The sequence below is a fragment of the Budorcas taxicolor genome, chromosome 14 (assembly GCF_023091745.1).
Source record: "Budorcas taxicolor isolate Tak-1 chromosome 14, Takin1.1, whole genome shotgun sequence".
NCBI lineage: Eukaryota > Metazoa > Chordata > Mammalia > Artiodactyla > Bovidae > Budorcas > Budorcas taxicolor.
This window is the reverse complement of record NC_068923.1, coordinates 14,247,139-14,275,106: the sequence shown is the minus strand read 5'-3', so window position 1 is coordinate 14,275,106 and position 27,968 is coordinate 14,247,139. Positions and strand designations below refer to the sequence as shown.

The following is a 27,968-nucleotide window of genomic DNA, read 5'->3' as shown; positions in this document are numbered from 1 at the left end:
ATGTCTCTACTCACCAATTATGAGGGGCTTCGGCATCAGATCGAGAGGCTGGTGCGGGAAAATGAGGAACTGAAGAAGCTGGTGCGGCTCATTCGGGAGAATTACGAGCTCAAGTCAGCGATCAAGACACAGGCGGGCGGCCTGGGCATCAGCGGGTTCAGCAGTGGGCTCAGTGAGGCGGCGGCCAGTGCTTCTCCACACCAGGGTAACTGCAAGAGGCTGAGTTCAAGAAAAGCAGGGAGGGAAGGGTGAGACCGCAACCACAAGGGAGGGAGTCTGTGTGTTCAGGTCTGGGGAGAAGGGCGTAGACAGCAACAAACATGGGGTCAGCAGGCCCCCTGGTGTGGGGGGTGAGGACACAGGACAGTCAAGATAAAAGGACAAAACTAGGTGCCAGCCCCGTTCACCTGACAGCAGGAACCCTTGCCCGAACCCTCCCCTCAGGTGAACTTGCAAGCAGCTCCACAGACTGAATTTTCCAGCCCTGAAACCCAAACATGCTGCCCCACTGGACCCGACACAGCACCCACCCTCAGCTTCTCCACCCCGCCCCTCCACCCTCCCCTCCGTCCCTCCCTCAGCACCCCAGGCCTCTCCCCCGTTCCTCTCCACTCAGATGTGACCAGAAGGCAACTAGCCACCTGAGTCCAAAAGCCAAGCAGAGAAACCAGAACTGAGGCTTAAGGTTGGAAATCACTGATGCGTGACACCCCTGGGGCTGGAGAGGATGTTGAGTGTGGGGTGAGACAGAAAAACTGGCAAAGAAGTTAGAGGTGTTTGCAGAAAAGCAGTTAAAGTGATGACCTTCAGGGCTAGGCCTGGAGCTTAGGGACTGGGCCAGAAGGGTGTTCAGAGGCCAGGAAGCCAGGGAGGCTTCACAGTTGACTGTGGGGATGGCAAAAAGGGATGCACCACAAGAACAGAAAGCTGTGGACACAGAATGGCTGGTATTGAAGCAATCAGAGAGAACTTCCCAGGGCGTGGCAATAGACTGTCAGAGCATGCTGGTGAGGAGCTGACGAAACGACTTCACATTTGTTATATCCACATCCTCTCCTTGTCTACAAAGTCCTTCCTGTCCTGGAGAAGGCTGTGTGTCTCCTTCCCAGGTGCACTTCTGCACCCACACTTGGCGCCCATGCACCCCTGTGGAGACCCCCACTCCATCAAAGGCCCTGCTCCTTGCCATCCTGCTGCCCCCACCTCCACTCCACTCATCAACAGGTGTGAGGCCAGCCCCCTTCACTGAAAGAGAACTCTGGTCTTTCAGTTTCTACCACTTAAGGCTCTATAGCTCTGCAGCGGACCTTGACACTCCACTGTTCTAGAAAGGTGGCTTCCTAGGTGCCGCATTCTTCTCAAACTCTGCGTGCCACTTGGTTTTTTGGCCGTGCGAGGTATGTGGGATCTTAGCTCCCTGACCAAGGATCAAAATCGAACTCATGTCCCCTGCACTGGAAGGCAAAGTCTTAACCACTGGACTGCCAGGGAAGTCGCTGCATGGCACTTGGGACTGATAACCCTCCTCTTTCTGAGTTCCAAGAACACCTTCAGCTGGGTCATCCTCCCCCATCTCAGCTCCTAGTCTGGTTCAGGCCCTGCCCTCCAGCCAGCCTGCCCACCTGGGCTTTTCTCTCCACTAGAAGTGGTAATCTGGAGAAGGCAAAGGCAACCCACTCCAGTACTCCTGCCTGGAAAATCCCATGGACAGAGGAGCCTGGTGGGCTGCAGTCCATGGGGTCTCAAACAGTAGGACACGACTGAGCGACTTCACTTTCACTTTTCACTTTCATGCATTGGAGAAAGAAATGGCAGCCCACTCCAGTGTTCTTGCCTGGAGAATCCCAAGGACAGGGGAGCCTGGTGGGCTGCTGTCTATGGGGTCGCACAGAGTCGGACACGACTGAAGCGACTTAGCAGCAGCAGACGTGGTAATCAGGCCAAGGAGTCCCTGGAACTCAGCTCACTCTAAACTAGGCATGCTTCTGATTAAGAACTTGACCTTTTGACCTGAGGCTATTCCCCTCAGGTCTGGGCTCCTTCCCCTACAGTCCAGTTCCAGTTGGAAGCTGCCTCCCCCTGCTCTCTGCCCACTGGGTTTCCCACCTCCCAGCCTGGCTGTGATCTGGAACTGGTCCCCACAGTCCTCCCTTACTGGTCCCAAGCACAAAGTTCTCTCTCCTCTGAAAGGGTCTACTTCCATGATTTTGAGACAACAGACAGAGCAACAAAAATGATATGCTTGGGGAGATACAATATTTAAGAAATGTTACACTTCAATAGAATGGCAAAGACTAGAGATCTCTTCAAGAAAATTAGAGCTACCAAGGGAACATTTCATGCAAAGATGGGCACAATAAAGGACAGGAACAGTATGGACCTAATAGAAGCAGAAGATATTAAGAAGAGGTGGTAAGAATACACAGAAGAACCATACAAAAAAGATCTTCATGACCCAGATAATCACGATGGTGTGATCACTCACCTAGAGCCAGACATCCTGGAATGTGAAGTCAAGTGGGCCTTAGAAAGCATCACCATGAACAAAGCTAATGGAGGTGATGGAATTCCAGTTGAGCTATCTCAAATCCTAAAAGATGATGCTCTGAACGTGTTGCAGTCAATATGCCAGCAAATTTGGAAAACTCAGTAGTGGCCACAGGACTGGAAAAGTCCTGCCTTTCATTACAATTCCAAAGAAAGGCAATGCCAAAGAAGGCTCAAACTACCGCACAATTGCACTTATCTCACATGCTAGAAGGCAATGGCAACCCACTCCAGTACTCTTGCCTGGAAAATCCCATGGATGGAGGAGCCTGGTAGGCTGCAGTCCATGGGGTCGCTAGGAGTCAGACACGACTGAGCAACTTCACTTTCGCTTCTCACTTTCATGCATTGGAGAAGAAACTGGCAACCCACTCCAGTGTTCTTGCCTGGAGAATCCCAAGGATGGGGGAGCCTGGTGGGCTGCCATCCATGGGGTCATAGAGTCGGACATGACTGAAGTGACTTAGCAGCAGTAGCAGTACATGCTAGTAATGCTCAAAATTCTCCAAGCCAGGCTTCAACAGTATGTGAACCATGAACTCCCAGATGTTCAAGCTGGTTTTAGAAAAGGTAGAGGAACCAGAGATCAAATTGCCAAAATGCACTGGATTATCAAAAAAGCAAGAGAGTTCCAAAAAAACATCTACTTCTGCTTTATTGACTAAGCCAATATCTTTGACTGTGTGGATCACAACAAACTATGGAAAATTCTTAAAGAGATGGAAATACCAGACCACAGGACCTGCCTCCTGAGAAATCTGTATGCAGGTCAAAAAGCAACAGTTAGAACTGGATATGGAACAACAGATTGGTTCCAAATTGGGAAAGAAATACATCAAGGCTGTGTATTGTCACCCTGCTTATTTAATTTATATACTGGGTGTTCATTGGAAGGACTGATGTTGAAGCTGAAACTCCAATACTTTGGCCACCTGATGTGAAGAATTGACTCATTGGAAAAGACCCGGATGCTGGGAAAGACTGAGGACAGGAGGAGAAGGGGATGACAGAGGATGAGATGGTTGGATGGCATTGCCAACTCAATGGACATGGGTTTGGGTGGACTCCGAAAGTTGGTGATGGACAGGGAGGCCTGGTGTGCTGCGGTTCATGGGGTCGCAAAGGGTCGAACATGACTGAGTGACTGAACCAAATTGAACTGAACAGAGTACATCATGAGAAATACTGGACTGGATGAAGCACAAACTAGAATCAAGATTTTCTGGAGAAATATCAATAACTCAGATATACAGATGACACCACCCTTATGGCAGAAAGCAAAGAAGAACTAAAGAGCCTCTTGATGAAAGAGAAGGAGGAAAATGAAAAAGTTGGCTTAAAATTCAACATTCAGAAAACTAAGATCATGGCATCTGGTCCCATCACTTCATGGCAAATAGATGGGGAAACAATGGAAACAGAGACAGACTTTATTTTCTTGGGCTCCAAAATCACTGCAGATGGTGACTGCAGCCATGAAATTAAAAGATTCTTGCTCCTTGGAAGAAAAGTTATGACCAACCTAGATAGCATAATAAAAAGCAGAGACATTAAACTTTGCTATCAAAGGTCTGTCTAGTCAAAGCTATGGTTTTTTCAGTAGTCACGTTCACATATGGATATGAGTTGGACCATAAAGAAAGCTGAGCATGGAAGAATTGATGCTTTTGAACTGTGGTGTTGGAGAAGACTCTTGAGAGTCCCTTGGACTGTAAGATCCAACCAGTCAATCCTAAAGGAAATCAGTTCTAAATATTCATTGAAAGGACTGATGCTAAAGCTGAAACTCCAATACTTTGGCCCCCTGATGTGAAGAACTGACTCATTTGAAAAGACCCTGATGCTGGGAAAGATTGAAGGCAGGAGGAGAAGGGGACGACAGAGGATGAGATGGTTGGATGGCATCACCAACTCAATGGACATGAGTTTGAGTAAGCTCCCGGAGTTGGTGATGGACAAGGAAGCCTGGCATGCTGCAGTCCCTGGGGGTCACAAAGAGTCAGACACGACTAAGCAACTGAACTGAACTGAACACTTGAAGAAATTAGACTGTGATTCCCAACTCCCAGGCTAACCAAGCAAGCCTTCTCCTTTTAGGTTTGGTTCTTGAGAGAATTCTTGGACCACTTCTGCTCTCCCACTCTGAAGGGTCAAAACTGGAGGGTTAGGAAAAGATTTCTGGTGACAAGCCCAGACAGCCAGCCCTGAAAGGGGAAAGGGACATTTCAGAGGGAAGAACTGTCTGTGCAAAGGCCTGGGCCAAAGGTTTGCAGGAGTGAGAAATAGATTGTGTGATTAAAGCCTGTGGTGTGCATGGTGTTTAGTGTGTGGGTGTGGGTATGGAGTCGGGGGGGGGGGGGTGTGAGCACGTGAACGTCGTGTTAGTGTATATGACCCATGAGTGTATAATGTGATGTGTGTGTGGAGTGTGTGGTACAGGTGGGTAAGTGACTAATGTGTAACGTGTGCCTTGGGTGTGTGTGTCGTACAGTATGAAAAAAGGTGTGTGTGTGTGAATGTGTGAGTGTAGTGAGTGAGTGAGTGAGTGAAGTCGCTCAGTCGTGTCCGACTCTTTGTGACCCCATGGACTGTAGCCTACCAAGCTCCTCTGTCCATGGGGTTTTCCAAGCAATAGTACCGGAGTGGATTGCCATTTCCTTCTCCAGGGGATCTTCCTGACCCAGGGATCGAACCCAGGTCTCCTGCATTGTAGACAGACGCTTTACCATCTGATGTGTGGCGTATGTGTGGTGTATGTGTCTTGTGAGTTGCTATGTGTATAGTATGTGGATAATCATATACTTTGATAGAATAGAATAGTATGTGTAAGTATCTTTGTGAATGTGTGTTTTAGTGTGGGACATGTATGAGTGTGTGGTGTGTGGGTATTAGAGTGTGTTTATGCTATGTGTGCTAGTGTGAGGTGTGTGTGTACTGCTTGCATTTGTGAGTGTACTTGAGGGGGTTGGGGTCAGTGAGAGGTGCCGATGCAGTTAGGGGCCAGCAGGGCTCAGATACTGAGGACTGCAAATGACATACTGAGGAGTTTGGACTTGCTCCCAAAGGCAATGAGCAGACGCTGGCAGGTTCCTACAAGGAGTAATCATATTTATGCTTCAGAAAGACCATTCCCGCTGCTGTGGGGAAATGGAGTCAAGGGAGATAAGAGTAAGGTAGGGAAATCAATTAGACTGCAGCTCTTGAGTCATCCACGTAGAAGATGATAGTGTGAACTAGCAGTGGAGACTGATTCAAGTGACTTAGTAGGAAAATGAACAGCTCAGATGTGAGGGATGAGAGTCCAGAATGTGTCTGTGTGGCTGAGGGGACTGAGGGCATCACTTCCTGGAACCGCAGAGCCCTCCACTCCCACAGTGGCCGGGGCAGATCTCTGCAGCTGCCTCAGTGGATCTTCAGCCACTCACCTCCCCACGCTGCCTGTTCCCCCTGCCCATTCCTTGTGCTTGGCCTTCTTCATAGAGTCAGGCTCTTATTCTCAATATGGTTTATGAACTTGACCTTCAATTCCTCTTTCTGGGCTTACTCTTCTCTGCTCTTACTCTTGTGCACAGGACAACCTCCTAAACCCTCCAATCTAGTCCTCTGACCTTTCTCCCAGTATGAGGAACATAGGATGTCAGCTTGGGCTTGTGGGCGCTCACAGCATGTGTGCCAGGCCCCTCATGGTGCAGGACAGAGCCCAGGTGGAAGAGAAGGGGTGTAGGATGAGGCCCAGGGGCCAGGGGGCGGCTCTCCCCAAGCCACCTCATTCTGGCACAGAACCCCAGGGAGTACAAGAGTCTTATCAAATCTGACCTTCCAGGTTGTCACAGAGCTTTATTTTTCAGGTAAGCAGATAGAACATAATTTATTTATTTATTTTTTTCAAAGGAATGAAACTTGTTTTTATTCCTTTGACATAGATAACCAGCTTGGTATCTGTGTACATAAACTGCAACAATATGATTGACTTTCAGACTTCTTCCAAGTTGGTGCTGTGGTAATTCTCATGGTTGATTTTTGCAACATTTCAAAGATAATAACCAAGTATAATTTTGCTGTACAAGGATGAATGAGCCACACACAATGCAAGAAATAACTCACTTTCCTCTTTCATTGAGAGAAGCAGAAGAGTAATATTTATAGAGAAAAAGCCCCTAGACCTAAATTTTGACTGTAGCCTACCAGGCTCCTCCATCCATGGGATTTTCCAGGCAAGAACACTGGAGTGGGTTGGATAGAACATAATTTAATATTTTGCTCACTTGATTGATAACTTTTAACTATTTTAACATATTATATAAAAGCCTCCATTAGTGCTCTCGATGAGGATGAGCCTGGGAGAAGGATGTCCAGTCTTGGGGGAAGAGAATAAGTTTTATTTTGCTCTAAGATAGCCTCATGACACCCACGTGGAGCATCTAGGAGGCAGTGGAGATATGAGCCTGAGGCTCAAAGGAGAAGTCAGGGCTAGAGAGAAAAGATCCAAGAGTTGTTGATAACTGAAGTCACAAGAAGGGGTGAGACTATTTGCGAAGACAGAGGATTAGTAAGAAGAGGTCGCGAGAACAAGTCTTGAGTCAGGACAGGAAGAGAAGCTGGCAAAGGAGCATTCAGACAAGGGAAACCTCGAAGATATAATGTCACCGTTATGCCAAGAGATAGCTTCAAAGGGGACAGAATTGTCAACAAAGTAAAGGCTACCTGAGAGGTCAGGCAAGGAAAGTGCTAATGGTTTGGCATTATTAACCTTGACTAGAGCGACTTCAACCCCATTGTAAGTAGGAAAGCCCCACCAAGTGAGGTGACGAGTGAATGAGAAAATAGAATAGATGGTTGACATTTAGTTCATGAAGTAGGGTTTGGAGGGGCACTAGTTGGAGAGGGGCCTGGAGTCCAGAGCTGCTTTTCCTGACAGCAGAGACCTGAGTTTATTTCTATGTAAAGGGAAGATACGAAAGAAAAAAGGGATAGTTTCTAGAGCAGAGCTGCATTAACTGAAGGAAGAACATCTCTTCCCCTGTCTGAGAAGGGAAGGAGGAAGGAAAGGGGCGTGAGAATGCCAGGTGGGAAGCTAAAGAAACTCCAGAACCATGGCTTTCATTTTCTCTGTAAAGCTTTCATTCTCTGAGAGCAATGGTGGAGAGAAAAAGATGAGCAAAGTCTGAAATGAAGTGAAAATGGCAGAAGGAACTGAATGGAGAACCTGGGAGGTGTGTAATGGGCCCAAATGATGCTGGCATGATGGATTATACAGGCAGCAGCCACCAACCTTCTCCAGCAGTATTTGATGGGTAGGGCAGGGCAGACATGGGAAAGCAGGCAGGCAGAACTAAGGGCCTCTCAGCAAGAGTTCGGGCACATCAGAGAAGGAAGTGGGCACCAGCTGGGCTGTCAGATAGATGAAAATAAAGAGACCAGGGTACTAGAGACCTAGAGGCTGGCAGGGATCTTGCAAGCAAGGCAGAAGGTACAACTTTGTGGGCAGACTGGGCAACCTGAGTGACAGGAAATCAGTAAACTATTGGCTATAGGCTGAGTTAACTTCACAGGGAAGAAAGGCCAAGAGATTTAGGCCTTGACCTTGTGAACATGGCAGGTGGGAGGTGAGCCAGGATGGGATTAAGACTGCAGGGCCTCATGCTCCTGAGGGCTCAGGGACTGTGCCAGGATGTCTCGAAGATTGAAGATGGATGGAAATTCAGGGCATTTGGAGCAAAGAGGAAATGAAGACCACACTGAGGGCTCCAGTTACTAAAACTGACTGCCCACCAACGTGGTTGCTCCTTACAGCGGTGGTCAGGACAGGGCAGGTGGTCAGGCTAGGAAGGGCTCTCAGGGCAGAAGGGCTTCTGTTGCTCTTTCTGCCGGGCACCCTCCCCTACTTCCCACTCTTCCCTCACCTAAGCCTGTCCTCACCCAGGCCCCCACTCCTGCTGCCCCTTGTCTTCCCTTGGGGCCTGCAGGCTGATGGAAGTTTCCTCAGGCAGGTAGCAGTCTTTCCCCCTTTTCAAAAGGCCTTTTACCAGCCTTGCTCCACACAATCTCCATCCCCCTCCCCCTAGTCCGGAGCTTTCCTTAACCCAAGGTCTTTACCTTGTCACCAGGTCAGGGCCTCCTTCCTCACCTCAGGAGGTGTTCTTGTCGTCCCCCCACCAGGACCCACCCAAGGCCCAATTTCCTACCTCGGGCCTAATACTACCCCCATCCCCCCACCCCACCCCTACACGCCACCCTAAGGAGTTAACCTAAGCCCGCCTAGCTCCACCCCCTAGTGGGAAGCCTTCCTTCCCTTAGGAACTGCCTTCCTCTTGGAACCCTTGTCTCCCTTCAGAACCAGCCCTTCAGGACGCGTCCCTCCTCAGAACTCACCCCCTTCAGAACCCTCCCCCGTCTCAGGACCCACCCACCATCAGAACCTCCCCGCTCAGAATCCTTCTCCCTCAGAACCCTCCCCCCTCAGAACTTCCCCTCTCGGGACCCGCCCTGCAGAACACCGCCCCCCCCCCCCGCGCCCCGACGATTCCTCTCAGGACCCCAGCCCACCCTCAGCCCTTGCCTTCCTTTCGGGACCTCTGCCCCCACCTCAGAACCCGCCGCCTCTCAGGATCTGTCAGCACACTGTTCTCTTTCGTCCTCCCGCCCGCTGACCCTCTAAACCTTGGCTCTGGCAGCCTTTGCTCACTGCTTGGTTGGGCTTTTCAGGGTCGTGCCTTAAGCAACACCTTCCCCGCTAGACCCTCTGGCCCCGCCCCCAGGGCCGCCCCGGGACGCTAGCTCCGCCCACATACCCCGCCCCTTGAGCGGGCCCCTTGCTCTGGCTCCGCCCCTACGCTCGCGCCCCGCCCCGTCAGGACCCACCATGACGTCCAACCCACCCTCTCAGGGCACCCTGCTGGACCTCGGCCACCTCGACTGTCCCACGTCTCCGTCTCCACGAGGACTGGGGTCTCAGTGGCCGGGCCCCCCTTACCCGGGTGTGGGGCCGGCATTCTCGTGCGGGAGGCAGGGTTCCGCGGCCGCCGAGGCCGCGGGCGGTGGGCAGGCCCCGGAGCGATGGCTGCGGAGGCGCAGCCGCCGGGAGCCAGAGGCCGCAGCGGGGGAAGATGCTTGGGCTTGTCCAAGGGCAGGACCATATGGCGGCCACGTGCTGACCGACGCAATGATGGGCAGGAGACCTGAGTAGGAAACAGTTAAAACACTGTAAACTTCATTGGTAAATATAAGACATTTGCTTTAAAAACAAACAAACTTTAATTGTTCGATGTAACAAAGCTTCCTGAACCCTGAACAATTCTTATGTATAAAATAAATAAGTGCAGTGAATCTAAGCTCTCTTTAAGTTTCTAACACGGTATGTAGTAACATGGGACTTCCCTGGTGGCTCCGCAGTAAAGAACCCACCTGCCAAATCCCCTGAAGAAGGAAATGGCAACACACTCCAGTATTCTTGCCTGGGAAATCCCATGGATAGAGGAGCATGGCAGGCTATAGTCTGTGGAACTGCAAAAGAATCAGATACTAATTAACTAAACAACAATAAAAACATGTAGTAAAGTACCTAGGAACATTTCAACTCACAAATCTTAATCAGTGAAACATAAATTCTAATAAGGTTAAAACAATCAATCACCTGCACATTTTGCTTGAGAATACAAAACTATAGGACTGAAATCCCTTAAACCAAGGCTTAATCTGGGATCTAGGACACTGTTGGCTCAGGACACTCCTGTTGATGGGAATTCCCCTGTGGTCCAGTGGTGAGGACTCTGTGCTTTCAAGTGTCCCCACCCCCCAGCCAAAATTTCAACAGGCGGATCCTGAGATTCTCATTGCTGACCTTTATGGGTCAAAAACCTGTGGACATTGTGTCCACGACTGAGGCTACAACAGTCTTAGCTCCAAGCAGTGGACACACACTCCCCCAGGAGCTGTGCCAACACAACGTGCAGTGCCATTCAGGGATGCACTTAATTGGCCCCTGTACCTTGATAGTGTCTTCACTGCAACCCTAAATGCCTTCAATGAGTCTTTTTGTTAATAACAATTTTCAGTTCAGTTCAGTGGCTCAGTCGTGTCTGACTCTTTGCTACCCCATGGACTGCAGCACACCGGGCTTCCCTGTCCATCACCAACTCCCAGAGCTTGCTCAAACTCATGTCTGTTCTCATCCTCTGTCATCCCCTTCTCCTGCCTTCTTCAGTCTTTCCCATCATCAGGGTTTTTTCCAAGGAGTCAGTTCTTCCCATCAGGTGGCCAAAGTATTAGAGCTTCAGCTTCAGCTTTAGTCCTTCCAATGAATATTCAGGACTGATTTCCTTTAGGATGGACTGGTTGGATCTCCTTCCTCCTGTCCAAGGGACTCTCAAGAGACTTCTCCATGATCTTCATTTTTTGAATGTTGAGTTTTAAGCCAGTTTTTTCACTCTCCTCTTTCACTTTCGTCAAGAGTCTCTTCAGTTCTTCTCCACTTTCTGCCGTAAGGGTGGTGTCATTTGCATATCTGAGGTTATTGATATTTCTCCCAGCAGTCTTAATTCTAGTTTGTGCTTCATCCATCCAGGCATTTCAAAGGATGTACTCTGCATACAGGGCTTCCCCTGTGGCTCAGCTGGTAAAGAATCCACCTGCAATTCGGGAAACCTGGGTTTGATCCCTGGGTTGGAGAGATCCCCTGGAGAAGGGAAAGGCTACCCACTCCAGTATTCTGGCCTGGAAAATTCCATGGACTGCATAGTCCATGGGATCACAAAGAGTCTGACATGACTGAGCAATGTTCACTCACTCACTCACTCTGCATATAAGTTAAATAAAGCAGGGTGACAATATACAACCCTGACGTACTCTTTTCCCAAATTGGAACCAGTCTGTTGTTCCATGTCCAGTTTTAATTGTTGCTTCCTGACCTGCATACAGATGTCTCAAGAGGCAGGTAAGGTGGTCTGGTATTCCCATCTCTTTAAGAATGTTCCACAGTTGTTATGATCCACACAGTCAAAGGCTTTGGCATAGTCAATGAAGCAGAAGTAGATAGTTTTCTGGAACTCTCTTGCTTTTTCTATGATCTGACAGATGTTGGCAATTTGATCTCTGGTTCCTCGGCCTCTTCTAAGTCCAGCTTGAACATCTGGCAGTGTTTGGTTCATGTATTGTTGAAGCCTCGCTTGGAGAATTTTGAGCATTATTTACTAGTGTGTGAGATAAGCGCAATTGTGCAGTAGTTTGAACATTCTTTGGCATTGTCTTTCTTTGGGATTGGAATGAAAACTGACCTTTTCCAGTCTTGTAGCCACTGCTGAGTTTTCCAAATTTGCTGGCATACTGAGTGCAGCACTTTCAGAGCATCATCTTTCAGTACTTGAAATAGCTGAACTGAAATTCCATCACCTCCACTAACTTTGTGGTGATGCTTCCTAAGGCCCGCTTGACTTCGCATTCCAGGATGTCTGGCTCTAGGTGAGTGATCACACCATCGTGATTATCTAGGTCATGAGGATCTTTTTTGTACAGTTCTTCTGTGTATTCTTGCTACCCCTTCTTAATATCTTCTGCTTCTGTCAGGTCCATACCATTTCTGTTATTTATTGTGCCCATCTTTGCATGAAATGTTCCCTTGGTATCTCTAATTTTCTTGAAGAGATCTTTAGTCTTTCCCACTTTATTGTTTTTTCTATTTCTTTGCATTGATCATTAGAGAAGGGTTTCTCATTTCTTCCTGCTATTCTTTGGACCTCTGCATTCAGATGGGTATATCTTTCCTTTTCTCCTTTGCCTTTCACTTCTCTTCTTTTCTCAGCTATTTGTAAGGCCTCCTCAGACAGCTATTTTGCCTTTTTGTATTCCTTTTTCTTGAACATAGTCTTGATCACTGCCTCCTGTACAATGTCACGAACCTCTGTCCATAGTTCTTCAGGCACTCTGTCTGTCAGATCTAATCCCTTGAATCTACTTCTCACTTCCACTGTAAGGGATTTGATTTAGGTCATATCTGAATGGTCTAGTGGTTTTCCCTACTTTCTTCAATTTGAGTCTGAATTGGCAATAAGGAGTTCGTGATCTGAGCCACAGTCAGCTCCTGGTCTTGTTTTTGCTGACTGTATAGAGCTTCTCCATCTTTGGCTACAAAGAATATAATCAATCTGATCTCAGAATTGACCGTCTGATGTCCATGTGTAGAGTCGTCCCTTGCGTTGTTGGAAGAGGGTTTTGCTATGACCAGTGCATAATCTTGGCAAAACTCTGTTAGCGTTTGCCCTGCTTCATTTTGTACTCCAAGGCCAAAATTTCCTGTTACTTCAGGTATCTCTTAATAACAATTTTATTAAGATATAATTCACTGGACTTCCTTGGTGGTCCAATGGTTAAGACTTTGCATTTCCAATGCCGGAGGCACAGGTTCAATCCCTGGTCAGGGAACTAAGATTCTCATGCCACAAGGCAAGGCCAATAAGCAAACAAAAGATATAATTCACATACATACCATACAATTCACCCATTTAAAGTGTACAATTTAATATTTTTTGATATATGCACAGATATATACAAACACCACCATAATCAGTTTTAGAACTCTTTCATCATCCCCCAAATAAATCCTTTAGCAATCACATTCCTACCACTCAATCCTCCTCAGCTCTAAGCAACCACTAATTTACTCTCTGCTATTATGGATTTGTTTGTTCCAAACATTCCATATAAGTGGATTCATATATAAGTGGCGTTTATGGCTGGTTCCTTTCATTTAGCATAATGTTTTCAAGGTTTATCCATGTTATAGCATGAATCAGTACTTCTAGGTGGGAGATGGGGGAGGTTGTTTTTATGGATGAATAATATTCCGTTAAGAGATGTACCAATTCATTTATCCATTCATCAGTTCATGGACTTTTGTTTCCTCCTTTTGCTATTATTAATAATGATGCTGTAAGCCTTCATGTACAAGTTTTTGTGTGCATATATGTTTCCATTTCTCTTGACTATATAGCCAGGCGTGAATTTCCTGTGTCCTATATAGCTCTATGTTTAACTCTGAGAAACTGCCAGGTTGTTTTCCAGTGGAGCAGCATGATTTTACATAAGCTACCAGCAATGTAGGAGCATTTCTGCTCCTCCACATCCTGCCAATACTTAGTCTCTGACTCTTTGACTATAGCCGTCTTAGTGGGTTTGAAGTGGTATATCATTCTGATGTTAATTTGCATTTCCCTGATAACTAATGAGGTTGAGCAACTTTTCATGTGTTTATTGGCCATTTTTTTATCGTCCTTGAGAAATGTCTGTTCAGATCTTTGGTCCATTTTTAAATTGGACTATTTGGTTTTTATTATTGAGTTGTAAGAGTTCTTTATATAATCTGGATATAAGTCCCTTATCAAATATATGATTTGGAAATATTTTCTCCCATTCTGTCTTTTCAGTTTCTTGATAGTGTGCTTTGAAACACAAAAGCTTTTAATTTTGACGAAATCCAACTTATTGTTTCTTTTATTGCTCTAATAGGGAGTTCATTGAATCTGTAAATCAACTAGAGGAGTATATGCTATCTTCACAATATTAAGTCTTCCAATCCATAAACACAGGATATTTTCCATTTACTTTGAGTTTCTTTCATTTCTGTCAATAATGTTTATAGTTTTCAGAGCATACGTTTTGGATATCTTTTGTTAAATTTATTCTCAAATATTTTACTCTTTTTGATGCTATTGTCTTAATTTTACTTCTGGATTATTCATTGATAGTATATGGAAATACAATTGACTTTTGTAGACCTGCTGATGAATCTTGCACTCTGTATGCTAAGGACCACACAACTCCTTCAGCTAGTTACCTGTTAACTGACTGAGTTTGGGATCTCACATGGCTGTCACAGGGGTCACAGTTTATAGGGTCATTCTGTGGACAATTCCTAGACTGAGCCTTTTTTTTTTCTTTTTAATTTTTTTTTTTTACTGAAGGATAATTGCTTTATAGAATTTTGTTGTTTTCTGTCAAACCTCAACCTGAATGAGCCATAGGTATACATATATCCCCTCCCTTTTGAACCTCCCTCCCATCTCCCTCCCCATCCCACCCCTCTAGGTTGATACAGAGCCCCTGTTTGAGTTTCCTGAGCCATACAGCAAATTCCCATTGGCTATTTTATGTATGATAATGTAAGTTTCCATGTTACTCTTTCCATATATCTCACCCTCTTCTCTTCCGATGTCCATAAGTCTATTCTCTTTGTCTGTTTCTCCACTGTTGCTCTGTAAGTAAATTCTTCAGTACCATTCTTCTAGATTCCATATATATGTGTTAGAATACGATATTTATCTTTCTCTTTCTGACTCACTTCACTCTGTATATGTTCTAGGTTCATCCACCTCATTAGAACTGACTCAAATGCATTCCTTTTTATGGCTGAGTAATATTCCATTGTGTTTATGTACCACAACTTCTCTATCCATTCATCTGTCGATGCACATCTAGGTTGCTTCCATGTTCTAGCGATTGTAATAGTGCTACAGTGAACAGTGGGATACATGTGTCTTTTTCAGTTTTGGTTTCCTCAGGGTATATGCCTAGGAGTGGGATTGCTGGGTCATATAGTGGCTTCATTCTTAGTTTTTTAAATAATCTCCATACCATCTTTCGTACTGGCTGTATCAATTTACATTCCCACCAACAGTGCAAGAGCGTTTCCCTTTTCTCCACACCCTGTCCAGCATTTATTGCTTGTAGACTTTTTGATAATGGCCATTCTGAGTGGTGTGAGGTCATATCTCAGTGTAGTTTTGATTTGCATTTCTCTAATAATGAGCAATGTTGAGCATGTTTTCATGTGTTTGTTAGCCATCTGTATGTCTTCTTTGGAGAAATGTCTGTTTAGGTCTTCTTCCCACTTTTTGATTGAGTTGTTTGTTTTTGCAGCATTGAGTTGTATGAGCTGCTTGTGTATTTTGGAAATTAATCCTTTATCAGTTGTTTCATTTGCTATTATTTTCTCCTATGTATGGAAAGAGTAACATGGAAACTTACATAGGGCTGTTTTTTCACCTTGCTTATAGTTTCCTTTGCTGTGCAAAAGCTTTTAAGTTTAATCAAGTCTCAATTATTTACTTTTGTTTTTGTTTCCATTACTCTAGGAGGTCGGTCATAGAGGATCTTGCTTTGATTTATGTCATTGGGTGTTCTGCCTTTGTTTCCTCTAGAGTTTTGTCATTTCTGGTCTTACATTTAGGTCTTTAATCCATTTTGAGTTTGTCTTTGTGTATGGTGTTAGGAAGTGTTCTAATTTCATTCTTTTACATGTAGCTGTCCAGTTTTCCCAGCACCATTTATTGAAGAGGCTGTCTTGCTTCCTTTATCAAAAATAAGGTACCCATAAGTGCATGGGTTTATTTCTGGGCTTTCTATCTTGTTCCATTGGTCTATATTTCTGTTTTTGTGCCAGTACCATACTGTCTTGATGACTGTAACTTTGTAGTATAATCTGAAGTCAGGAAGATTGCTTCCTCCAGCTCCATTCTTCTTTCTCAAGACTGCTTTGGCTATTCTGGGTCTTTTGTGTTTCCATATAAATTGGGAAATTTTTTGTTCTAGTTCTGTGAAAAACGCCATTGGTAATTTGATAGGGATCATATTGAATTTGTAGAATAGTCATTTTCACAATATTGATTTTTCCTACCCAGGAACATGGAATATCTCTCCATCTGTTTATGTTGTCTTTGATTTCTTTCATCAGTGTCTTATAATTTTCTATGTACAGTTCTTTTGTCTCCTTAGGTAAGTTTATTCCTAGAAATTTAATTCTTTTTGTTGCAATGATGAATGAGATTGATTCCTTAATTTCTCTTTCTGATTTTTCATTGTTAGTGTATAGAAATGCAAGTGATTTCTGTGAATTGATTTTGTATCCTGCAACTTTGCAGAAGTCACTGATTAGCTCTAGTAATTTTCTGGTACTATCTTTAGTGCTTTCTCTGTACAGTATCATGTCATCTGCAAACAGTGAGAGCTTTACTTCTTCTTTTCCCATCTGGATTCCTTGAATTTCTTTTTCTTCTCTGATTGCTCTAGCTAGGACTTCCAAAGCTATGTTGAATAATAGTGGTGAAAGTGGACACTCTTGTCTTGTTCCTGATCTTAGGGGAAATGCTTTCAGTTTTTTACTGTTGAGAATAATGTTTGCTGTAGGCTTATCATATACAGCCTTTACTATGTTGCAGTAAATTCTTTCTATGCCCATTTTTTGAAGAGTTTTAATCGCAAATGGGTGCTGAATTTTGTCAAAGGCTTCTTTTGCATCTATTGAGATTATCATATGAATTTTATCTTTCAGTTTGTTAATATGATCTATCACATTGATTGATTTGTGTATATTGAAGAATCCTTGCATTCCTGGAATAAACCCAACTTGACCACGGTGTCTGGGCTTTTTGATGTGTTGCTGAATTCTGTTTGCTAAAAGTTTCTTGAGGATTTTTGCATCTATGTTCATCAGTGATATTGGCCTGTAGTTTTCTTTTTTTGTGTTGTCTTTGTCTGGTTTCGGTATCAGGGTGATGGTGTCATCGTAGAATGAGTTTGAAAGTGTTCCTTCCTCTGCAATTTTTGGAAACAGTTTTAGAAGGATAGGCATTAGCTCTTCTCTAAATGTTTGACAGAATTCTCCTGTGAAGCCATCTGGTCCTGGGCTTTTGTTTTGGGGGAGATTTTTTATCACAGCTTCCATTTCAGTGCTTGTAATTGGGTTGTTCATAATTTCTATTTCTTCCTGGTTCAGTCTTGAAAGATTGAACTTTTCTAAGAATCTGTCCATTTCTTCCATGTAATCCATTTTATTGCCATACAGTTGTTCATAATAGCCTCTTATAATCCTTTGTATTTCTGAATTATCTTTTGTAACCTCTCCTTTTTCATTTTTAATTTTGTTGATTTTGTTCTCTCTTTTTTTCTTGGATGAATCTGGCTAAACGTTTGTCAATTTTGTTTATCTTCTCAAAGAACCAGCTTTTAGCTTTATCTTTACTATTGTTCCCTTCATTTCTTTTTCATTTATTTCTGCTCAGATCTTTATGATGTCTGTCCTTCTACTAATTTGGGGGTCTTTTTGTTGTTGTTCTTCTTCTTTTTCCAGTTGTTTTAGGTGTAAAGTTAGGTTGTGTATTCGATGTTTTTCTTGTTTATTGAGGGAGGATTGTATTGCTATAAACTTCCCTCTTAGAACTGCTTTTGCTGCAGTTCAATACCTAAGGAGCACCTCAATACATAAGACAAACACTAACAGACATAAAAGGAGAAACTGACAGTAACTCAATCCCATAAGTTTTGAATTGTTGTGTTTTCATTGTCATTTGTTTCTAGAAATTTTTTATTTCCCTTTTGATTTCTTCAGTAACGTGTTGGTTATTTAGAAATGTGTTGTTTAATCTCCATGTATTTGTGTTTCTTACAGTTTTTTTCTTGTAATTGATATCTAGTCTCATAGCCTTGGGGTTGGGGAAGGCGCTTAATATGATTTCAATTTTCTTAAATTTACTGAGGTTGGATTTGTAACCCAAGATGTAGTCTATCCTGGAGAATGTTCGATGTGCACTTGAGAAGAAGGTATGTTCTTCTGCATTTGGATGCAGTGTCCTGAGGATATCAATGAGATCCATTGCATCTAATGTATCATTCAAGACTTGTGTTTCCTTATTAATCTTCTGTTTTGATGATCTGTCCATTGGTGTGAGTGGGGTGTTAAAGTCTCCTAGTATTCTTGTGTTACTGTCAATTTCTCCTTTTATGTCTGTTAGTGTTTGTCTTATGTTTTGAGGCGCTCCTATGCTGGGTACATAGTTATTTACAATTGTTATGTTTTCCTCTTGAATTGATACCTTGATCATTATGTAGTGTCCTTCCTTATCTCTTGTAATATTCTTTATTTTAAGGTCTATTTTTTCTGATATGAGGATTGCTACTCCAGCTTTCTTTAGCTTCCCATTTGCATGGACTATATTTTTCCATCCTCTCACTTTCTAGACTGACCCTTTTTTAAATCTCAGGTTTCATCTGTGCTCATATATAATCATATTCTTCATATTTATTGAACACTTCCTGTGGCCCAAGCACTGTTCCAGGCATAGGGAAACAGCAGCACACAGACAAAGCCCTGCCTTCATGGAGCTTCCATGCTAATTGAGGGAACCAGGACAAACCAGTAAGTCAATGCAGAGTGTCTTAGAGCGAGATAAGTGCCAAGAAGGAAGTCATCGAGGAGAAGGGAAGGAGCAGGTGGCCTGAAGGAACCTGGCAATTCTGGATGGAAGACCTCTCTGAGAAGGTCTCACGTGAGGGATGAGTAGCAGTGCAGGGCCAACCAGGCACGCAGGAAGAGCAGTCCAGGCAGAAATGAGTGAGTGAAAGTTGCTCAGTCGTGTCCAACTCTTTGCGACCCCATGGACTATACAGTCCATGGAATTCTCCAGGCCAGAATACTGGATTAGGTAGACATTCCCAACCCAGGAATCAAACCCAGGTCTCCCGCATTGCAGGCGGATTGCAATGGGACCAGCCAACGCAAAGACAGAGGCAAGGGTGTGGTAGGGCCATCAGTGAGATGGTGTCAGAGACCATGAGGACTGACTGTGCGGAGACTGTCTTCTCTCCCGAGTCCTGGAGATGCTGCCTGAGTCATCCAGACCGCAGGCTCCTGGAAGAGGAGTTAGGCCGAGGAGGATGGACACTCAGCTCGGATATCCGTGTCCTATCACCTCTGCCCCACCACTGCCCAGTCCCTCACACACTTCCTCCCCATGGGCTCTTCCCTTCAGGCCATAGGCTTTACTGTCTCCTCAATCCTAAAGCAAAAATCCAAAAAAGTCAAAACAAGAAATCATCAAAGACTGATTCTGAAATTTTAATTTATTTGTTTGGAAAAAATAACAAAACTTAAAATGTTTGGCTGGACATCCTGGTAGTGTAGCGCCAATGTACCACACCTGGGACTGCGAAGGGAACATCAGATGGTCTCAGGGGTCTTAAAGCAGAGGGGCTCAGCAGTGTGCATTGAGAAACTGTGAAATGTCTGCTTTCAGGGGGAAAAAAATAACAAAGATTTATATAGTAGCATTTTTGTTGCTGGGAAAACTGGAATCAATAGAATCCCCCAACTGAAATCGGCTTGATAAATAATGGCATGTACACAAGATGGAAACCACCGTGGCCACAATAAGCACTGTTTTCCAAGAATGACACAGCTGGTGGGAGTGTCTCCCCAAGGCGGGCACATAAGGACACAAGGACATAGAGTCACTGCACGCGTGTGCATGGCCTGGGAGCCAGGAACAGCTGGCTTAACCTTTTTTTAAACGGCTGAGAGAAAAATCAAAGGAGAGGACTATTTCACAACATAGAAGAAGTCCATGAAATTCAAATATTAGCATTCATGAATTTTTGCCGCCATGTCCATTTGTTTCCACGTTGCCCATGGCTGCTTTCAAGCAGCGATGACAGAGCTAAGAAGCTGCAGCAGGAGTGGCCAGGAAGGCTGGAGGTCTGTAGACAGCTCCTCACGGAGGGTTCTTCCAGCCCCTGACCCATACAGACACATGGAGAAGGTCTTCGCAGCTCCTTACAGAGGGGTCTGCCAGCCCCTGACCCACATAACCACCTGGAGACGTCTTCAAGGCCACGCACACAGAGCTTTGCAATAGGACGCACTGCGGGGTGACAGGTCAACCAGTGGTGTTCATTGCTTTTTGACTTTTTTGTATTTCCATTCTTTCCCTATCATAAGCATGTTCTGCTTTTATTTTTATAATGTGGAAGCTTCCATCAAACTGCACACTCACAGACGCCTTTCCCACGCCCTCCCTAGGGGATTTCTCCTTCCAACAGCGGTCACTTGGCCATTCCGGGACAGTCTCCTCAGGAACCAGGGGCAAACAGGCCTCCAGGCCGCATGCGGGAGTGGGCACAGCAGGCACTCCTGCAGCCGCATCCCCTGCCGGTAGGCAGGGGCCAGGCACACCCTGGGCTCTAGCCACTTCAAGCTCCGGCCCCCTGACGGTCCCTCATGTCGTGAGCTTCGGCTGTCCTTAAGAGGACAGTGGTCAGGAGGCCCGGGCCCACCTCTCCCCACCAGGGCACAGAGGGGTCAACTTGGCCACCTGTGTGTTCAGACCATCCCCTCTTCAGCGAGGGGTCAGCAGCTCAGGGCAGTGGCCTGTCTGAGGGGCAGGTAGCGTGGAAGGTCCTGGCGGCGGGGGCAGGCGTTTAGGGAGGTGATCCTGGGAGGAAGCAGGTGCCCTCAGAGGACAGAGACGAGGAGCCAGATCCTCACGTGGGATCCGCCTAGAGGGGAGGCTCAGAGAGAGTTGGTCAGCTCATCGGAGGCAGATGGGCCTCGTGGTCCAGGCCCTGCCACAGTGGGAGAGAGCCTGGCATCTCAGTGCTTTCTCTGTGTCCCCCAGGTGTCTTCCTGCCCCCATCCCCGGCAGCAACAAACGAACCCATCCTGGAAGAAGTGGGGATTGTGGCTCTGGCACCCCTGGCCGACGTGCTAAACAGCCCACAGCCCAGCCCTGTGGCAGGCCCCATCGTGAGCCCCCTGGCAGGCCCTCTCAACACGCTGCTGCCCGGCCCAGGGCCCATCTCCCAGGGCAGCCCACTCACCAGCCACCTGGCCAGCCCCCTGGTAGTGCCCCAAGTGGGCACACCAACCAGCTCCCTGGGCCTGCCCTCCACTGGCTCCCTGATGCCCAGCAGCCCCCTGGCAGGCCCTGGGGCAGTGCCCCCAGGGGGCACACCAGCCAGCTCCCTGGGCCTGCCTTCCACCGGCCCCCTGACTCCAGGAAGCCCCCTGGCGGGCCCCCAAGCTGTGTCTCAGAACAGCCCGCTAATGCCCCCTATGACAGGCTCGGGGGTCCTCTCCCTGAGTGGTCCCCTGCTCACCTCCACAGCTGCCCCTCTAGGTGTCTCTCAGAACGTTCTGGCCAACCCCATGAACAATCTGGTGCTGTCGGAGGCCCCACGGGTGCGGCTGGCAGAGCCGCTCCGAGGATATCCCTCGGGACCCCACCCCTCGGCTGACAGGGGACCTTCTGCCACCTCCAAAGGTAACAGATGCGGGGATGGTGGGTGGGCCCTGGTGGGCCCTCCCAGGCCAGTCCCTGGTCCTGCCTGGCTCTAATCTGCCTCCTCTCCTTTCTGCCCCTCCCGCACATCACTAGTCCCACTCTCCACTGAGCACCCCCAGCCAACCCAGGAGCCGGAGCCCCTCGGCATGACATTTGTGGGTGCACCCATCCAGACCTCCACCCCTGTTGGTGCCCTGGGCACTCCAGGCCCCGTGACAGCCTTCTCCTATGGCACCTCAGATGCCCAGACACAGCCTGGCGGCCCCCAGACACAAGTGGTCCCTCCCTCTGTCCCTGTCTTGACTGCCTCCAACATGGCCATCCTCACCTCTGCCCCCACCCCCACCCCCCCAGTGACCACCAGCTACACGCCGTCAAGCACGCCGCACCCCTCTGCCCGAACGCACCACTCCCCATCCCGGCCTTCGCCCACCCCCCACTCCCCTCCACGCAACCCCCGCTCCCCACCGAGAACCTCATCCTCCCCGGCTTCAGTCACCGACACCCGTGGTCCACGCGGCCCAGAGCAGTCTCGGAAAAGCATCCTGGAGTTGGAGCGGAAGCTAGCCCACCGCAAGAGCGGCAAGTTCCCCGACAGCTCTCGAGGTCAGCGCGAGGCTAGGGTCCCCTCTGCTGCCCATGGAGACCTCCCAGGCACCCCCTGGGCTGCTGGCCACAGTCACTGATCACTCTGTCCACCCCTGTTGTCCCCAGAATCAAAGCAGCTGGCCTGGGAGAGGCTGGTGGGGGAGATCGCCTTCCAGCTGGACCGCAGGATCCTGTCCAGCATCTTCCCCGAGCGTGTGAGGCTCTATGGCTTCACAGTCTCCAACATTCCGGAGAAGATCATCCAGGTGTGTCCTGCCCATCCCCACTGGCCACCGGAGGGCCTGCCCACCACTGCAAGGGCGGGGAGCTTGCTGGCTCTTGATGGGCTTCTGGGGGTCAGCCAGGCAGAGCACAGCAGAATCTGAGGGCACCCAGGGATGCAGGAAGCCTAGTGCTCAGTCCAGTGGCCAGCAGGTGTCCAGGGCGCCCGGCCGCAGGGGCCTGTGTCCCAGCCCCGTGCATGGGAGGCCTTCCCAAAGAGCAGAGCAGCAAGGGCCCCCGCAGGGTCAGATGTGTGCTCCCGGCCTCCTCACTGCCGTGGCCTCTGGATCTCCAAGCCCTGCTCCCAAGGGCCCTTCCCCAGGCTGGCAGGCCCGAGGCCTCAGCCTTCTTCCCCGCGGGGTCTGAGTCCTCAAGGGTCACAGGTGGACATCGGGAAGGCCAGTTTCGGAGCCTCTGAGCAGTTGGCAGCCTGGTGGCCGTTAAGGCTGGGCTAAATTCAGTGCATTTTCAGCCTGCTGTCCACTGAGTCCACTACCCCTGAGGGACGTGGAGGACGGTGCTTCCCAAACGAGTCTGGGTGCTTCTTGCCGCCACCGTGTACTAGGCGCTGACGAATAGGAGCCTGGGGGTGGAAGGGCGTGGGCTGGACACCTTGCAGCCCTGCCCCCCAGAATGAGCGAAGGCACGTCCTTCCTGACTGACGCCCTGCGGGTGACGGCGGCGATGCGGGCACAGGAGTAGGGGGCTCGAGGGTGGGCGTGGCAGCCTCTGCCTCGGGCCTTCCTCCTCCGTGGAGGGGCTGTCTGCCTGAGTCTGAGTGGGCAGAAATGACGTTCGGTTACAGTGGGCTCATCGGTTCCGTGGGTTGCATTTGCCTTAGCCGTTGGTTCAGGTGTCCTTTTAGGTTTTTAATTTTACCATGGCCAGAATTATCTGCCTTTTCCTTTATCTGTGCTTTTCAAGTCTTAAGACTGAAGCTGCCAGCCCCGCCTCAGTCCCCTCTTCCAGTCCACGTGTGTGGGCTCCAGTCCTCCCTTCCAGCCCTGCCACAAGCTGATGTCCTAATCCGGCAGCAGAGGGAGCCTGGGCATCCTTCTTCCAGACTGTAGTAGCTCCTCTTGGCCCTTCGCTCTTCAATAAGAATTTCAAGGTCTGTCAAGTTCTAAAAAACACCTAGTTCAAGTGTTCAGGTTTTCATTGGTTTACAGGTTGAGCTGGGGACATTTCCCATCTTTGCCCTGTTGGTATCCTTGTGTTGCTGGTGTCAGCAAGGCCCACGTTGCTAACGTCCGGTTTGACGACCCTTGACCTGTCTTGGGAACTAAAATTCAGACTTAAATTGAAGAAAGTAGTGAAAACCACTAGGCCATTCAGGTATGACCTAAATCAAATCCCTTATGATTATACAGTAACAGTGACAAATAGATTCAAGGGATTAGATCTGATAGATAGAGTGCCTGAAGAACTATGAACGGAGGTTCGTAACACTGTACAGGAGGCAGTGACCAAGACCATTCCCAAGAAAAAGAAATGCAAAAAGGCAAAATGGTTCTGAGGAGGCCTTACAAATAACTGAGAAAAGAAGCAAAAGGCAAAGGAGAAAAGGAAAGACATACCCATCTGAATGCAGAGTTCGAGAGAATAGCAAGGAAAGATGAGAAATCCTTCCTCGGTGATCAATACAAAGAAATAGAGGAAAATAGAATGGAAAAGACGAGATCTCTTCAAGAAAATTAGAGATACCAAGGGAACATTTCATATAAAGATGGGCTCAATAAAGAACAGAAACAGTATGAACCTAACAGAAGCAGAAGATGTTAAGAGGAAGAGGTGGCAAGAATACACAGAAGAACTGTACAAAAAAGATCTTCATGACTCATAACCACAATGGTGTGATCACTCACCTGGAGCCAGACATTCTGGGGTGCAAAGTCAAGTGGGCTTTAGGAAGCATCACTACGAACAAAGCTTGTGGAGGTGACAGAATTCCAGCTGAGCTATTTTAAATACTCAAAGATGATGCTGTGGAAGTGCTGCACTCAATATGCCAGCAAATTTGGAAAACTCAGCAGTGGCCACAGGACTGGAACAGGTCAGTTTTCATTCCAGTCCCAAAGAAAGGCAATGCCAAAGAATGCTCAAACTACCACACAATTGCACGCATCTCACACGCTAGCAAAGTAGTGCTAAAATTCTCCAAGCCAGCTTCAACAGCTCAAGAACCAAGAACTTCCAGATGTTCAAGCTGGATTTAGAAAAGGCAGAAGAACCAGAGATCAAATTGCCAACATCCACTGGATCATAGGAAAAGCAAGAGAGTTCTAGAAAAACATCTACTTCTGCTTCATTGACTAGGCTAAAGCCTTTGACAGTGTGGATCACAACAAACTGTGGAAAATTATTAAAGAGATGAGAATACCAGTCTGCCTTACCTGCCTCCTGAGAAATCTGTATGCAGGTCAAGAAGCAACAGTTAGAACTGGACATGGAACAATGGACTGGTTCCAAATTGGGAAAGGAGTACGTCAAGGCTATATATTGTCACCCTGCTTTTAACTTATGTGCAGAGTACATCATGCAAAATGCCGGGCTGGATGAAGCACAAGCTGGAATCAAGATTGTTGGGAGAAATATCAATAACCTCAGATATGCAGATGACACCACCCTTGTGGCAGAAAGCAAAGAGGAACTAAAGAGCTTCCTAATGAAAGTGAAACAGGAGAGTGGAAAATCTGCCTTCAGTTCACTCGCTCAGTTGTGTCCAACTCTTTGGGACCCCCATGGAGTGCAGCATGCCAGGCTTCCCTGTCCATCACCAACTCCCAGAGCTTGCTCAAAGCTGGCTTAAAACTCCACACTCAAAAAACACAGATCATGGCATCACTTCATGGCAAATAGATGGGGAAGCAATGGAAACAGTGACAGACTATTTTCTTGGGCTCCAAAGTCATGGAAGATGGTGCCTGGAGCCATGAAATTAAAAGACACTTGCTCCTTGGAAGAAAAGCTATGACCAATCTAGACAGCATATTAAAAAGTAGAGACATTACTTTGCTGACAAATTTGCGAATAATCAAAGCTATGGTTTTTGCAGTAGTCATGTATGGATGTGAAAGTTGGACCATAAAGAAGGCTGAGTGCCAAAGAATTGATGCTTTTGAACTATGGTGTTGGAGAAGACTCTTGAGAGTCCCTTGGACAGCAAGGAGGTCAAACCAGTCAATCCTAAAGGAAATCAGTCCTGAATATTCACTGGAAGGACTGATGCTGAAGCTGAAACTCCAATACTTGGGCCACCTGACTCAAAGAACCGACTCACTGGAAAAGACCTTGATGCTGGGAAAGATTGAAGGCAGAAGGGGACAACAGGGGATGAGATGGTTGGATGGCATCCCTGACTCGAGGGACATGAGTTTGAGCAAGCTCCGGGAGATGGTGATGGACAGGGAAGCCTGGTGTGCTGCAGTCCATGGGGTCGCAAAGAATGGGACTCTACTGAGCGACTGAACTGAACTGAACTGACCTGTCCTGGACCACAGCCACCACTCCTGCTATGTCCTGGGTGCAGACGTGGCGGCTATTCAAAAATGGGCACATGACACAGAGAAGCACAATATTTATGTCTCTAAAATGCTGTGTCTGATATCTAGTTGGCAAAGATTACATTAAATTGTAAGGTAAAGTCTAGTTGCCCATGTAGATTAGACATCAAACTGTGGAAAGAGGTTTTTAGTTGCTTGAAACTGCCCATTTAAATGGAAATAAGCTTGGCCTTTCAGTGCCTGGGCTGTGCAAGTCCTCCCCTTCCCCACCACTCTTCGCCCTGCCTGATGTTTCTGCTTATACTGGGCAATAGTCACAGCCCTAAATGCACCTCCCCAGAGAAGAGGCAAGAAGAGGAGGCAGAATGTCTGTTAAGGCAATTTTTCAGCGTTTAAGAAAGTCAGTAGTTCCTCCAGCCTCCACCTTGCCGGCCTCCAGCAGATGGAGCCAGATGGAACCCAGGTCAGGAAGACAGGCCTGTCCCAGTGTTGCAAGGTGGCTCAGGGTTGCCCCTGCCAGAAGTCAGAGGTCACTTTGGCTGAACCCTAACATGAGCCTGGTGCTCCGCTCACATGACCACCCAGGGAGGGGCAGACAGGGAACTAACTGTAGAAGGTGATGCTTGAGCGGACTGGGCGACCCTAGCAGGTGGTGTCTAGGGAAACGCGGGCAGAGGGTGAGCAGGCCCAGATGGGGGCCTTGAGGGTCAGCCCTGGCCCTGGAGCTGGAGCAGCAGGAACCACACAGGGGCTCGAGTAGGGCAACACCCAACTAACTCCGCACACTGCCAACCCACTGTTTCATGGGCCTGGGGGCAGCTGTACCAGCGACAGGTACAGAATTTGCAGGACCAAGTGCACAGGAAAACAGAGCACTCCTTGTTCAAAAATTAACAACCTCGAGATTGCTTCAGCAGAACTTCAAGCTGAGGGCACCAGAAGGCAGTGGAAAGAGGGGGTGTGCAGGCCCAGCCCGGCAGGGACAAAGTAGGTGAAGACCGACCTCAGGCCCAGACGCTGGAGCCGGCACCCGAGGGACAGCAGTGCTGGGACTAAGGGCCTTGGCTCTGGGCCCGGGGTTGTCAGCACACTGTGAGGGCTCGAAGGGGCCCCCGCAGGGTGTGGACACAGGATGCTAAGGATGGGGTGTTGGGACAGGGGGCCTAGAGAAAAGCCTGAGAAGTAGGAGGGCCGGACCCAGGAGGAGGCCTGGGAAAGACCCTGGGTGGTGTCTTCCCGGTCAGGCAATCCTGAGGGTTTGGGGAGGTCCCCTGGTGTCTCATCACCAGCAGCCACGCCCTCTGTCCTCTGCTGCTTGTGGCCCCAGCTCAGTCCGATTCCAGGTGGTGGATGGAGCTGGTGCTGGGGCTGCTGGAAGCTCTGAGCTCAGGCTCAGCCCACAGGGTTCCCCCACCCTGGATCCCTAGAGGCGCCTCAGCCAGGGCCTCCAGGACACCTCCCTGCAGGTCCCTCCCTCCGACCGTGATCCTGGTGGAACCACACCCCCGCAACCTCCTTTGCCCCCATGTGCTTGCCTGCTCTTGGGCCAGGGTGGAGCCAAGGGTCCCTGACCATTGCTGTCCCTTCAGGCCTCCCTGAACCCCAGTGACCACAAGCTGGACGAGGAGCTGTGCCAGACGCTCACACAGCGCTACGTGAGCATCATGAACCGGCTGCAGAGCTTGGGCTACAACGGGCGGGTGCACCCAGCGCTGACGGAGCAGTTGGTGAACGCTTACGGCATCCTGCGGGAGCGGCCGGAGCTGGCCGCGTCCGAGGGTGGCTCCTACACAGTGGACTTCCTGCAGCGTGTGCTGGTGGAGACCGTGCACCCCAGCATGCTCACTGACGCGCTGCTGCTGCTCTCCTGCCTCAGCCAGCTAGCCCACGATGACGGCAAGCCCATGTTCATCTGGTGACCCCACCATTAAAGCTTCCCTCGGTT

General features: G+C 48.0%; 1 protein-coding gene across 1 annotated transcript; it reads left to right on the top strand.

Moving 5' to 3' along the window:
• SPATC1 (spermatogenesis and centriole associated 1) lies at positions 1 to 27,942 on the top strand. The gene is made up of 6 exons (XM_052652012.1): positions 1 to 211; positions 20,985 to 21,200; positions 21,291 to 21,629; positions 21,744 to 22,256; positions 22,365 to 22,504; positions 27,613 to 27,942. Exons 1-6 carry the CDS (start codon positions 1 to 3, stop codon positions 27,940 to 27,942), a joined length of 1,749 nt encoding a protein of 582 aa, XP_052507972.1.
• Positions 27,943 to 27,968: the final 26 nt, after the last annotated feature.

What these genes read in the sequence shown, in the direction of transcription:
- SPATC1 (XM_052652012.1), top strand. Translation starts at nt 1, where the DNA reads ATGTCTCTACTCACCAATTATGAGGGGCTTCGGCATCAGATCGAGAGG. An exon ending in TTCTCCACACCAGGGTAACT is followed by an intron (nt 212 to 20,984) that starts GCAAGAGGCTGA and finishes TGTGTCCCCCAG; the next exon opens with GTGTCTTCCTGCCCCCATCC. An exon ending in GTTCCCCGACAGCTCTCGAG is followed by an intron (nt 22,257 to 22,364) that starts GTCAGCGCGAGG and finishes TGTTGTCCCCAG; the next exon opens with AATCAAAGCAGCTGGCCTGG.